The following is a 13364-nucleotide window of genomic DNA, read 5'->3' on the forward strand; positions in this document are numbered from 1 at the left end:
TTAACAATGTAATTTTGTATTTTCAGTTTATAACTATATTGTATTTTTTATATTTTATTAATTTATTCCATTTTCCAATTTTCATATTTCATTCATCCAAGTATCCAACCATTGTATGCTTTGTAATTTGTACCATTTAAATTTAAATGAAATAAAATTCATATTTTTCTTTCAATTTGTTATTCCATTCTTATTTGATTAAGTATTTTTTTCATTTATTTGTTAGATTTCTCATTTCTTATTTTTTCAAATAGTTCCCAGAGGCTAAAGGAAAGTTAAATATTTTAGTTTTACACTTTTACTTAGCAAACAAATAAAAAAAATCAATTTTTTCAAAAAAAAAACAAAAATAAAATAAAATAAGGTAAAAAAACCAGTTTTGCCCAATTCGGCCCACGCCCAAGGCCCAGCCTATAGCCTAACCCAGGCCCATAGCACGGCGCGGACCCACACGGGCTTGGGCCATGGGCTGTGCCAAGCCGACCCCCCAAGTTACCCCTAGGGAGGGCAGCACCGGCACGGCACAGCCCTCACTTTGCGCAGACCGCCCGTGAGCATGACCCATTTTACACCTCTAAGCAATCGTCGACACTCCTTCTCTACCACCTCTCCCTTCCCATGCACCTTACCTTCACAACTTTCATCTTTCCATGTCTGGATCAAGTCGACCACTCATACAGAAATTGTCCCAAGTAACTTCTCATAAGCTTGGGGCAATTCACACTTGCCTCCGAGATCATGACACATAGCACTTTCGAGATTTGTATTCAATTTGATTAAATTTTGAATCAGAATTTTATACTAGTGTTTGGAACTGATGCCATTTTCTTGAAAAAAGGTGCCACATCAGTGTCATGTCTAAAATTCGTGTTTTTGGACATATCTCGACATTTGCTTATGTGTTTTTTTTTTTTTTTAATTCTCAAACCACACCTTAGAAATTGGGGAAAGTGTGATATGAGAAAATGTACTTTTTGGTGTTTTCTTGTTTTTACTATTGCTACAAACATGACATTGAAAAATGCCTACGTGGCAGCACCAATAATGATCCCACACACATTTTTTTGAGAAAATGACATGCCAATGCAGCACCGTTCTCTCAAAAAGCATCTCTTATAAAATGACATTGATGCCAAACATGGCAATAAACAATCTTATATAACAATCGGACAACATAGGATGATTATATGTATGTATTGTATTTATTAACCTTAGGCCGTGTTTGGGAGTGCTTAAGTTAAAAAAGTGCTTATTCCAATAAGCACTTATTTGCATTTGACACCCAACTTTTTCAAGTGCTTATTTTAAAAAATAAGCACTTATTTTATATTGGGCATTTGGTAGTCTTTTTCTCTAATAAGCGCTTAAATAAACATTTGTGACTATTTTATCCTTCATTTTCTTTCAAATTTTCAAAATATACTCTTTGAAAGAACTTTTATTAAATTAGTTTTATAAAAACACTTTTTTGAAAGTACTTTTATAAAAGCACTTTATGAACTGGACATTGCTCTCAAATTGGACATGTCCAAAGCTTTCGACATAATGTTCTTGCTTTTTCTCAAAGAAACACTAAACAAAATGAGTTTCCCATCAAAATGGACTCAAATGATCTATCAATGTATCTCTACCCCAACCTTTTCAGTAAAACTAAATGGCAAATGTTATGGCCATTTCAAACTAAGACAAGGCCTCAGACAGGGAGATCCCCTCTCCCCATATTTATTTATCACGGGTATGAAGATACTAACACAATTGCTAGCATGTGCTGAAAGTGAAGGTCTCATTGATGGAGGCAAAATTTGCAAGAATGGTATGTCTGTTACTCATTTGCTATTTGCAGATGATTGCATCATTTTTTGCAAGGCGGATGTGTCACATGTTAAAATTTTGAGCCAAATCTTATCTATTTTTGAGCAACTTTCGGGACAAAAGGAAAACTATGAGAAATCCTCCATCATGTTTAGCAGCAATGTCCCAAGACACCACAGAAACGGGTATGGAGATACTAACATAATTGCTAGCATGTGCTGAAAGTGAAGGTCTCATTGATGGAGCTAAAATTTGCAGGAATGGCATGTCTGTTACTCATTTGCTATTTGCAGATGATTGCATCATTTTCTACAAGGCGGATGTGTCACATGTTAAAATTTTGAGCCAAATCTTATCTATTTTTGAGCAACTTTCGGGACAAAAGGAAAACTATGAGAAATCCTCCATCATGTTTAGCAGTAATGTCCCAAGACACCACAGAAAATTTATCTCTCACATACTCAAGGTCAGAAAAACCTCTACAAGGCACAAAGTACCTGGGCACCAGATTAGGAGTTCAAGACAATAGGATATCAACACATCCGCCCTTAGTGGACTGAGTGATATCAAAAATAACATATTGAAACTCTAGATTTCTATCCCAAGCAGGGCACACCACTCTGATTCAATCAATCCTCCAAGCCATGCCAATCTACTCCATGCAGACACCTCTTCTCCCCAATGGGACACTCTCCAAACTAAACAAGTTGATGAGGGACTTTTGGTGGCATATGGGTGATAACAAGTCTAAACACACAATATAGTGGAGAATAGCGAACCAATCAAAACAAAATGGAGGTTTAGGATTCAGAAAAAAGTCAAGACATGAACAAGGTAGTTTTTGGGAAACAGGTATGGAGAATGATATCCCCTCCCAACACTTTGTGGAGTCAAATCATCAAACAAAGGTACTTCCCAACTCAAAGCCCATTTCAGGCCAAAGTCACCCGCACTTCATCACTACGGTGGCGTTCCACACACAAATTTCTAAAAGAACTGAAGCCAAACATAATATGGCAAGTCAGTTCGGGCAGGAACATTTCAGCCTTCTCGGACCCTTGGGTTCCAACTATCACAAGGGGTATCCCACATCCAAGAGATACAACCTTTGAAACTCACGATAACCAACATTTTTCATCACTATTGAACCTAGACCGAAGCTGGAACCGCCATATTCTAGCCCAATTTTTTTATGAAGAAACATGCTCTCATATCCTTCAAATTACACCTGACACTGAGTCAAGCCAAGATAATATTTTGTGGAAACTCAACACCTCTGGAACATATACAGTGAAGTCAGCATACAAGGTTTTTGAAAACCATAAACCATCACCCTCCAAAGCACATTTCCCATCAAATTACACCTGACACATAGTCTTCATTTGGAAAGTGGTTTGGAATGGCCTCCTAACCCGAAGTAAATGTACAAAATGGCTCCACCCCTCCGAAACAAACTGCCCTTTCTGTAAATATCAAAAAGGAAACAACCTCACATCTCCTCTTTACATGCCCTTTCACAAGAGTAGTTTGGTGTGAAGCTCAGGTAGGGCTGAATCCGAATGACATCAAAGAGGAAGAGGAAGTTTATGTCTCCATCATAAAGTGGTGGGAAAAATTAAAAAAGAACTTATCGCCACAAGAGGCCATACATCTAGTGGGGAAGGGTTGCACTTTACTATATCTTATATGGAGAGCCAGAAATGACCTCGTTTTTTACCACAAGAATACCAACCCAAGGGACATTATTTCTCGAGTGTGGAAGTATCAATGCTCTCAAGACCAGTGTTTCAAAAATATAAGGACTACCTCCCCTACAACGAGAGAAGGAACACCCTCACCATACTTTACATTGATGGATCGTATGACTTACTCTCAGGTTTTGCAGGACGAGCTTTCATCATCCAATGCATAGACAGAGGCATAGTCCTTGCTGAAGGAGAACCGTGCTAGGCCATTGACAGTTATGATGCGGAACTCCGGGCCCTAATTCAAGGGCTTAAAGCAGCCAATCAACTCCAGATATTCAAGATCATGATATATAGCGATTCATTCCAGGTGATAGACCGGTTACATTGGATAAAAGTCAACCAAAGAGATGGATAAACTGGTTACATTGGATAAAAGTCAACCAAAGAGATGGATAAACTGGTTACATTGAACACAATTATTAATACTTTTATCTATTTTTGAACAATTACAGTTTGTACATATAAGCAGAAACTACAACAAGACTGCTCATACACTAGCTTACCTCGCATGCAAAGGCCAACTGAAAATATCCTATAACCCATGTTTATCCTCATCTGTACAGTTTGGTTTAACTTAATGAAGGGCTGGCTGTTTTTCTTTTTGGAAAAAAAAGAATCAAGATAGATGGTTTTAGATTTTTATTATTCCGAACTCGCAACAATTCACCTTATTAGAGTCTAGAGCCTAGACTGATCCATCGTGAACGTGCCTCTTAACTCCAAAGTCCAAACAGATGGGAAAAACAAGCACCGCGAACCTGTTACTCCCCTTCCTATTCGTCTTGTTCTCATCGTCTCCACCTTTAATCACAACTGAAGCATCAAAGCTTGGCTCCTTCAGATTTGCTCCTCGTTTCTTCGGGAGATTTGCAGCAAATGCAGACCTTAACAACTTACAAACACACAAGTCGCTCAAAATCCAATATGAAACCCGATATTTCACACAAGTCCTCGATCACTTCAGCTTCTCCAACCTTCCAACATTTCAGCAGAGGTACCTCATCAACACTGACCACTGGCTCGGCCCCAATAGTATGGCCCCCATTTTCCTCTATTGCGGTAATGAAGGCGACATCGAATGGTTCGCCGTTAATACTGGCTTTGTTTGGGAGATTGCTCCTCTATTCAACGCCATGGTTGTCTTCCCTGAGGTCACCACTCCATCTTGCCAGCTCTAATTTGCCCTTTGTTTGTGTTGTAGAAGTAACTTTACTGAATTTAAGCTTAGAGTTGAGTTTTTTGGTGTTTTTTTTTTTTGTTTAATTTTCGTGGTTACACGGCAGCACCGGTACTATGGCAAGTCTATGCCCTTTGGAAGTAGAGATTCAGCGTACAAGAATGCTGCTTCTTTGTCGTATCTCACTGCTGAACAAGCTCTTGCAGACTTCGCAGCTTTGATTACTGACCTGAAGCGGAATATGTCTGCTGAGGCTTGCCCGGTTGTTTTATTCGGTGGATCTTACGGCGGAAGTTATCTCTCTCTCATTTGTTTTGTTATTTCTTGTTAGTTGAGATTGTGAGCTTTACTAGTTATAAATAATCTTTCTTTTTATTACCAAAACAGTGTTGGCAGCATGGATGAGGATCAAGTATCCACATATTGCTATCGGGGCACTCGCTTCCTCAGCGCCCATTCTGCAATTTGAAAATATTGTGCCACCAGAAACATTTTACGACATTGTCTCCAATGATTTCAGGGTCTGTCTCTTATAATTCACTTACTGGCACCTTTATAAATATGTCTTTGTACACTTTGAGTTGCAGATTTTTATCCTCTTATGTATGCAGCGTGAAAGTGTCAGCTGCTTTAACACCATAAAAAAGTCATGGGATGCAATAGAAGCTGAGGGGCAAACAGAAGAAGGCTTGCTTCGCCTGACCGAGGAATTCCACCTTTGCCGGTAAGGCATTGTCTGGATTCAATATCTAGGCCCCAATATGTTTTAGCAAGATGGTATTATGTTGATGCTTTCGTTTTGAATAGATTGAATCTTTTTTCCCTTTTTAATCATATTTTCGAAACTTAATTTACCATACATCATGAATGGAAGGAACCTGAGAAGCACACAAGATCTTGAAGATTGGTTGGAATCTGCTTATAGTTATTTGGCAATGGTGGATTACCCATATCCTTCTGATTTTATGATGCCTTTGCCAGGAAATCCAATAAAAGAGGTAAGATACAATTTACAACATAATTGAAATAATCTCTTGGCCAATGTTGGATATCTGCTATGGTATGTAGTTTCTTGGTCTTATCTCTGTCTTTTTCTTTTCACAAAATTGTGAAAGTACTATACCCTGAAAGCCACTTAACTGTGCATAATACACAGTAGTCTGCTGAGTTTATTGGGACAAAAACATATACGGTGTGTTGAGGCTCACCATTATCAGTAGAGGTTGTGCTAAATAACATGACGGTTTTTTGTTTTCTTTCTTTTTATTTTTTTATTTTTTTGATAAATGGTGTATGCATATATATTGCATTTCTATATGTGGTAAAATTGGAAGGCATACCTAGATACAGAATCCTTACATTGTCGATGAGTTGAAACCATGAACTATGCAAGTATATCTCTTTGGCCATCAAAACCAGAATTATATTAAATCTTCCAATTGATTCTGCAAATGTTCAAAAGAGAAACCAATGCAACACTAATAGGCCATACTCATGTGGATATAGGTTCATCCTAGATGGCTTTGTTAATGCTCTTATGCCCATTAACTACAGTAGGTTCTTTGTTTACAAGCTCAATATTCTTGGACCATGACTTGCAGCCCAATTCATTTTACCCACAAACCTAAGGTGGTCAAGTTCATTATGGCAGATTGGCAGGCCTAGGGTGGAAGAAACTAGAAGAAGAATATCTTCAAAAAATATCCTAAGAGATAATACCAATTAAATAATATTCTAGATGCTTGGGTATTTTGTGATTTTATTTTCTTGTTTTCCAAGGGAATTTATCTTTCTATGAAAGGCATTGTACTCCTTTTTTCCCTTTTAAATGCATGAATATTATTAGATCTGAGAATTGGAACCTAGCAGTGAGGTCATGGTAGTAATGTCTGATTTTAGTTCTTCCTCAGCCAAAAGCCTACCTGATGCTTTGGCAAGAGCTGCAGTTGTAATGTTTAATTTGGAATGGCGGCACAAGACAGGCTGTATGTGTAAAAGGCTTCTGTGTAAACTGTTTTTGACATGGAAGCTATGAGCTGTTGTACTAATTCAATATAATTTGATCTCTTGGACTTTAGGGGTCATGACTTTTTTGATAAATAACAGAATGAATTTCATTCATATAAAAAGGATTACAAGAAAAGCCATAAGGGTAACAAGATCAGAAGCTACAAGACAGAAAGAACCTTTAGGGGTCATGACTTCTCTTGCTTCAATCAATAATATGCCTCTGATAATTGTTAATGGTAAAAAAAAAGCGATCCTATTTTCCAAGTGCATGCTAGAGTGGAATGCCAGAACAGGATTTTTGCAGCTGTTCTATGCAGTTGGCTCTCAAACAAGGATACAGACATGGACATGGATATGAGAAACTGGGATACAACTCAACATTTCCTAAGATCCTGAGCATGTTTGTGTGTGGTATCCCATTTAATATGCTTAAAAGTTTCTTTCATTTCTAACTTTTTAAGTTAGATTTCACTTCTCAATATGCATATCATGTCAAATTCAATTAAATTTCTATAGTATATACATTCTTATTATGTGATTTCTTAACCATACCATTTTAATGTTTTAAAAGGGTTTACACCATGAAGTATACATAAATATTTGAGAAACAAGGAAGTATTTCCACATTTCCTGTATCAGAGTCTTTATGTCATCTTGGGTAGATAGGTTTTTTGACATCACATGTTGGTGGTTTAGCACCTTTCTTTGAGTGCCTATTAAGCCTCTGGATATCCATTATGTAGAACTGAATTATTTGTATTTATCATTTTAATAATAAGATCTTTTCTCATTAAAACTTGTTATTTATATCTGGTATATAAACTGAGACTCAACCAAAGCCTCATATGGGGTACAGAATGTCAAACAATTAACCTTCACTGAGAAGCTTATATATGTGTGTATATACTTATTTATGTCTGTCTTTCTAGGTGTGCAGAAAGATTGACAGTTTTCCTGATGGGACTAGTACTTTAGAGCGTATATTTGCAGGAGTAAGTGTCTATTACAATTATACTGGAGTAGTTGACTGCTTTGACCTGGGGGAGAGTAATCAGGATTTGGGAGCCGATGGATGGGATTGGCAGGTCTACTCTTCCTTTATCTTATTGATTATAAAGCTTTTCGATGTTTATTATATCCAAATAACTTGTGTTAAAATTTTCCTGGAAGTATTGTTATATCTAATTGAGTTTCCCTTGAAATATATAGGCTTGCACAGAGATGGTTATGCCAATGTCAAGCAGCCAAAGCACTAGCATGTTTACGGCATACGATTTCAATTATTCTTCTTATCAAGACGAGTGCTTTAAGCATTTTGGTATCAAGCCAAGGTCTCGATGGATAACCACCGAATTTGGTGGACATGTAAGATAATAATGGGTATCTAAATTTATTTGCTTCTTTCAATCAATAAACATGAATTAGTTTATATGTTTCATTAGTCTTTATAATGTCTTTTTTTTTTAATCTAGATCCTGAACACATTATGCTTTACCAGACTAAAATACCTATAAATATATTGGTGTCTATTTTACTTTATTGGTATGCATGTTTGTAAGCAATCCTTATCTTTAAAACCTTTTTTTATCAGTAAAAGGCTTTCATAACTCATAAATTTAGTACAGTCATTAAAGCATTTTCCCATCTCAAATTACATAATATTACAACTCTGCCCAAAATGGAAGAGGCCTGTCAACGCCTTGTTTTGCCAATACATCTGTCATCCCAACAACAGTCCTTACCCAGCTGAAAGTAGAATTGAACCTTTTTGCTAGGGTATCAATTTCCTTGAAATCCTGTCTGCATTTCCAAGGGGTGGAATTGATTTTCTTTGTCCAAGCGGTGACTAATTGTGAGTCTCCTTCAGTTTCCAATTCCCTAATTTCAAGTTGTACTGCAAGTCTCATTCCTTGTAGCAGAGCCCATATTTCGAGATCGGCTTCAGTCAGGGCAAGCCCGTCCTCACACCGTGCCAACAGCCTCTTGCAACCTTGCATCGGGAATATCTCCCCATGAAATAAAGCACATAAGTACGGAGATATTCCCAATGCAAGGCTGTAAAGGCTGTTCGAACAGGCGTTGCCCTGACCGAAGCTGGACGCCCATATTTCAGCCTGAACTGAATCTCCAAAGCCAATTGGACCTGAATACAAGGCCACTGCCTCTCCTCCGTTGTTTCTGAATACACCCCATATGCCTGCTCTTCCTGGATTGCCCAATGAACTGCCATATCAAAGTTCAATTTTAGTTTGGTCAAAGCTGAAATTGAAAATGAAAATGGACAGTAAAACCTTTCTTGTCAAAAAATGAAAATGATAACTTTCATGACCAATGAGGTTGTTGGTTTGATCCGACTTACCTACAATGGACAGTAAATTATAAATATTTTGTAGAAATGATGAGATTAGAGGGCTAGTCAGTTCTTTTCATGTGTGGCCATGTCATCCTCTAGTAGGTCCGTTTCTGCTTGAGTTGTTCCAAGGTTCAAAATATTGGTGTCGCATATTGTATCGAGAAGCTTGGACATGGATATGTCATACATATACAGATTTGCTTTGGATATGCATGGATATAGTGGAAAGATATTGATATACTTAAATACATTGGGGAAACTCTTATAAATCCTAAAAATACATCAGTAACATTAAATCTAAGGTTAAAATAACTATGAATGAGGTATAAACACACAAGTGATGCACACTAATAATTTATGAAGAGATGCATTGCAATCAACATTACCGAGAATCTAAAATATGTAGATATCATACAATAAATTTACTAATAATACATCAAACAAGTTTGAGTTTCCAGTCTACTAAAATCTCTTTATAAAACACATTAAATTGTTAAAATAATGAGTGTGATAGATCATTGATAAATTCATCTTATAGTTCTTTCCATGGTTTACAATATCAACAGTATTTGGCAATATATCCTCGAAATATCCCCATTTGCTAGGTGGCGATTTGAATTCTTCCAAGAATCTTTTTTATCCAAATATCCTCGATATTTTTCCGATATGTCAACAATATTTCAGATTTCATTGATAGACTATATATTTAAAATTTAAAATTTTAGAATATTATATTTTTTTTTCAATATTTTGTTACCATCATAATTTTTTAAATAAATTTTCCTAAAAGAACCAACAGGGAATTGGTGATTAGGTAATTGGTTTACTACTTTGATATGATTCCTATGTCACTATAATTCAAAAGAAAAAGGAAAGTGCATATAACTACAAAAAAGTATTCTCAATCTAACCAAAACATATAATAACAATAAAGATAAAAGTTAAAATGGCAAATAATTGACATATATAAAGAAGAGAAGATGGCTAAAGAGAAAAAGGGAGACAAAGAGAAGCATACCTGTTACAGTATCTCGATATTTCCTATTTGATTCATATAGTTCTTTGTTTGTCCAGACAGTTTGAGCCTTAAATGTGCAATTATATTTCTTCTAATGATTTTTTTTTTGATGAATAAAGATAATTTATTAAATCAGAAAAAAGGCAATACAGGAAACCCAAGAAGAGGCACGAGCTGTTACCTCTTCAAAAACTATTACATCAAATTAAAACAAAAATAGCCAGAACTAAAATTACAGAGAAGCCCAAAATAAATTTTCCCTTGTGGCCCCTGCTTAGCTAACCATTCCGCTAAGGTATTAGCTGATCTTCCCACCCAAAGAGAGGTAACAGTCATGTTTCTTGTAAGCCAATTGACTTTCCTCAATAAATCTCTGTGTCGCCACATGGCTGAAGCTGGGTCTGTCAGCCATCCCACAACAATTTGAGAGTCTCCTTCCACTACCAGGTGCTGAACTCCTAATTGTTTTGCAATCTGAATACCTTGTACCGCTGCTAAAATCTCAGCTCTATTAGAGTCTCCTATTCCCATGGGGCCTGAAAACAAGGCTAAGATATTGCTCTTTGTATCTCTTAGCACCCTTCCAATCCCCGATGGGCCTGGGTTTCCTTGGCTGCTGCCATCAAAGTTCAGCTTTATCCATCCTTCGGGTGGGGGGATCCACACTGCAGATTCCCTATCCTTCCTTGTATGGCTGTTAGCCATCGCTATCCAATTTCTCCAAATATCATCAAAGGAAAAGGTATGAAAGAAGTCCATAGTTCTCAACCAATGAATGGTCCTAGTCAAGATACAATCCTCAACAGCCTGAATGCTTCTTTCCTTTTCCTTGAATATCCTTGCATTCCTTTCTTCCCAGATTGTCCACAATGTAGCTGCTCTAATACATCTCCACATCAATTTTCCTTTTTTTGTGTTTTGTAGGCCACACAAAAAAGGAAGGATCGAACAACTGACTTAAGTCTGTGGACAGATTCCACTTGTACCCAAACAAAGAAAAAATCCAATTCTAGATAGCACTAGAAAAGGAACAAGATACAAGTAAGTGGGAACAATCCTCACCACTAGCCCTGCAAAGTACACACTAGTTAGGGGACAAACACATGAAAGGCCTTTTCTTCTGCAAGCAATCCAAGGTATTAATCTTTCTATAAGACATTAGGAGAAACCTATCTAGTCTGCTGCTTACTGCACATTCCCTCATATTATACCAGGAAAAGGAGCCATTGCTAAGAGGAAGATCTCTAAGATTGTGCCTAGCAATAAAATCCGAGAAATCCTTCATGCTTCTTGTTACTCTCCTACAGTTTGAACTTTCACTGCAAAATCTCGTGACATTAAATCCACCACCAACACACCAGGGCAGGTCCTCAAATTCATGTAGAGAGTCCAATTCCTCCCATAATCTTCCTCTCTGTGATGGAGAATTAGGCCCATACACTCCTGTCAGAATCCAGTTGATCCCATCAGAATTGTTTGCGAAAAGGATTGAAATAGATAACTCTCCTTTGTGAAATAGACTGCTAATCTGGAAATCATGTAGCAGTTTTTTCTGGGGGACGTGAAGATGTTTCATAGAAGACTCTCTTGGAGATTTGAGGGAGGTGGGAAGAGATGGGAAGTAGGGAATTGGTACAGGAGAGAAGAGATGGGCGCGAGGGCAAAACCAAATTTTTCCTACAGTAAAGCAGTGTCGACCGACGCATGGCCGGACTTCGGACACTCATAACTCAAAAAGGTGAAGGATAAGCAGGTGGTAATGACAGAGGTCCAAGGTGTTGAGGCAAGAAGAAGGTTCCTTCGTGATTGTTTGGTGGGAAGATTCTGGTGGAGAGTAGGGGTTCGAGAAGTGGAAAACTGGGTTAGTAGAACATGGAAGGAAGTGGGGGGAGTGAGGGTAAAGAAGCTGGCGGATGACCTTTTCCTTTTCATTTTCTCTTCGAGATTTGATGCAGAGAGGATCCTTGACAATGGTCCTTGGAAAATGGGGAGAAATCATCTCCTCCTAGACTGGTGGGGAGCTAGTGCAGGATGCTTCTAGCCAGAATCGAATGTGGATTTTGATCGCTCGGAAACAACCTGGGTTAGGGTGTTTGGTCTTCCGCTAATTCTTTGGTGTTCGAGTGTGATAAAAACAATAGGGGACACATGTGGTGGCTTTTTGGAAACTGACGACTCTTCGGAGGAGCTGGTTACTTGCGAGTGGATTCGAATGAAGGTGAGAAAGAAAGATCCTCTTCCTGAGAAGGTTGAGATTGTGGTCGTGGAGACTCTCTTCTTTGTTAGCATTTGGCCTGAAACTTTGCCATCAGTCCGAAGATGGAAGAACGGTAACCAAATGAATAAACAAGTCGAAAAGGAGAGGACAGGTTCAGAGATCTCAAAGACGGTTGTTCTAGAAGACGTTGGGGAAAGTTCGCTGCTTCAAGAATCCTTGAGAGGTATTCAGACTTGTAACATGCCGCCGATGAGGTCGCCGAAGATTGGTGGAGGGGAAGAAGAGAACCTCGAAGTTAATCTGGACCGTCCAACCTTAAATCCTATGGAGGGTCGGGATCTTCTCTCAAGGGATAGCTTCGAGGATCGTGTGCAAAAATTAAAATTGGGAAGTAGTGGGGGAGATTCGACGGTTGAGGATTTGAAAATCTTAATTAAACAATGTATTAAAGAGATGCACGTGGCACCCATGAAGGAGAAAATGCTGAACACGGGGAGGGAGGTTCGAGAAGGGTCAGAATTTGGGGTGTGTGAAGGAGAGGTTTTCCCAAGACGGGTCCAGGACCCGGGCATGTGTCACTCGTACCCAAATAACCCTAATACCCGATCCAAGCTGATGTTAAGGGGAAACAAAGTCTCTAAGTTTGCCAACGAACCAAGGTGGCCTATAGGAAGACAGATTCTCAATAGCCCGGTTCGACTTGAGCCGACCTGGGTTAGCCAGCCTCCCAAACATTTAGTGACGACTGGACGTGAGACTCTAGGTGAGCCGGTTTCTCTGATTGCAGACTTGGAGCCCAGAGGTGAGGATCAGGCTGTTGTGCCTCTCTCTTTGAGTCCCCCTGATTCGGAGAGTCCGCCGGAGGTTGAACTCAGGGGATGACAAAATCAATTTCTTCCTCTGGTTCCTATGGAAGAAAATCTATTGGTGGTGACTCCTATCACAGTGGTGGGGTCGGAGGTTCAAAGTGAAGGTGCGGCAGATCGTCTCAACCAATTCAAAGAGCCGGAGAGAAGTGGGAGAAGTAC

General features: G+C 38.5%; 1 protein-coding gene across 2 annotated transcripts in view; it reads left to right on the forward strand.

Annotated features, from left to right (window-relative positions):
• Positions 1 to 4120: 4120 nt before the first annotated feature.
• LOC104589131 (Serine carboxypeptidase S28 family protein) overlaps positions 4121 to 13364 on the forward strand; it is a 40760-nt gene continuing 31516 nt past the window's right edge. The window contains exons 1-7 of one of the 2 annotated variants that reach the window (XR_016076270.1): positions 4121 to 4711; positions 4844 to 5030; positions 5125 to 5258; positions 5349 to 5461; positions 5612 to 5735; positions 7677 to 7832; positions 7957 to 8127. Coding sequence is in view for 1 of the 2 variants with exons in the window: in XM_010247338.3 (XP_010245640.1) it covers positions 4295 to 4711; positions 4844 to 5030; positions 5125 to 5258; positions 5349 to 5461; positions 5612 to 5735; positions 7677 to 7832; positions 7957 to 8112 (1287 nt within the window). In the remaining variant the exon portion in view is untranslated. The remainder of the gene's footprint in view (positions 4712 to 4843; positions 5031 to 5124; positions 5259 to 5348; positions 5462 to 5611; positions 5736 to 7676; positions 7833 to 7956; positions 8128 to 13364) is intronic. The other variant, XM_010247338.3, reaches the window with a different exon arrangement.

The sequence above is a fragment of the Nelumbo nucifera genome, chromosome 5 (assembly GCF_055504915.1).
Source record: "Nelumbo nucifera cultivar China Antique chromosome 5, China Antique-T2T, whole genome shotgun sequence".
Lineage (NCBI taxonomy): Eukaryota > Viridiplantae > Streptophyta > Magnoliopsida > Proteales > Nelumbonaceae > Nelumbo > Nelumbo nucifera.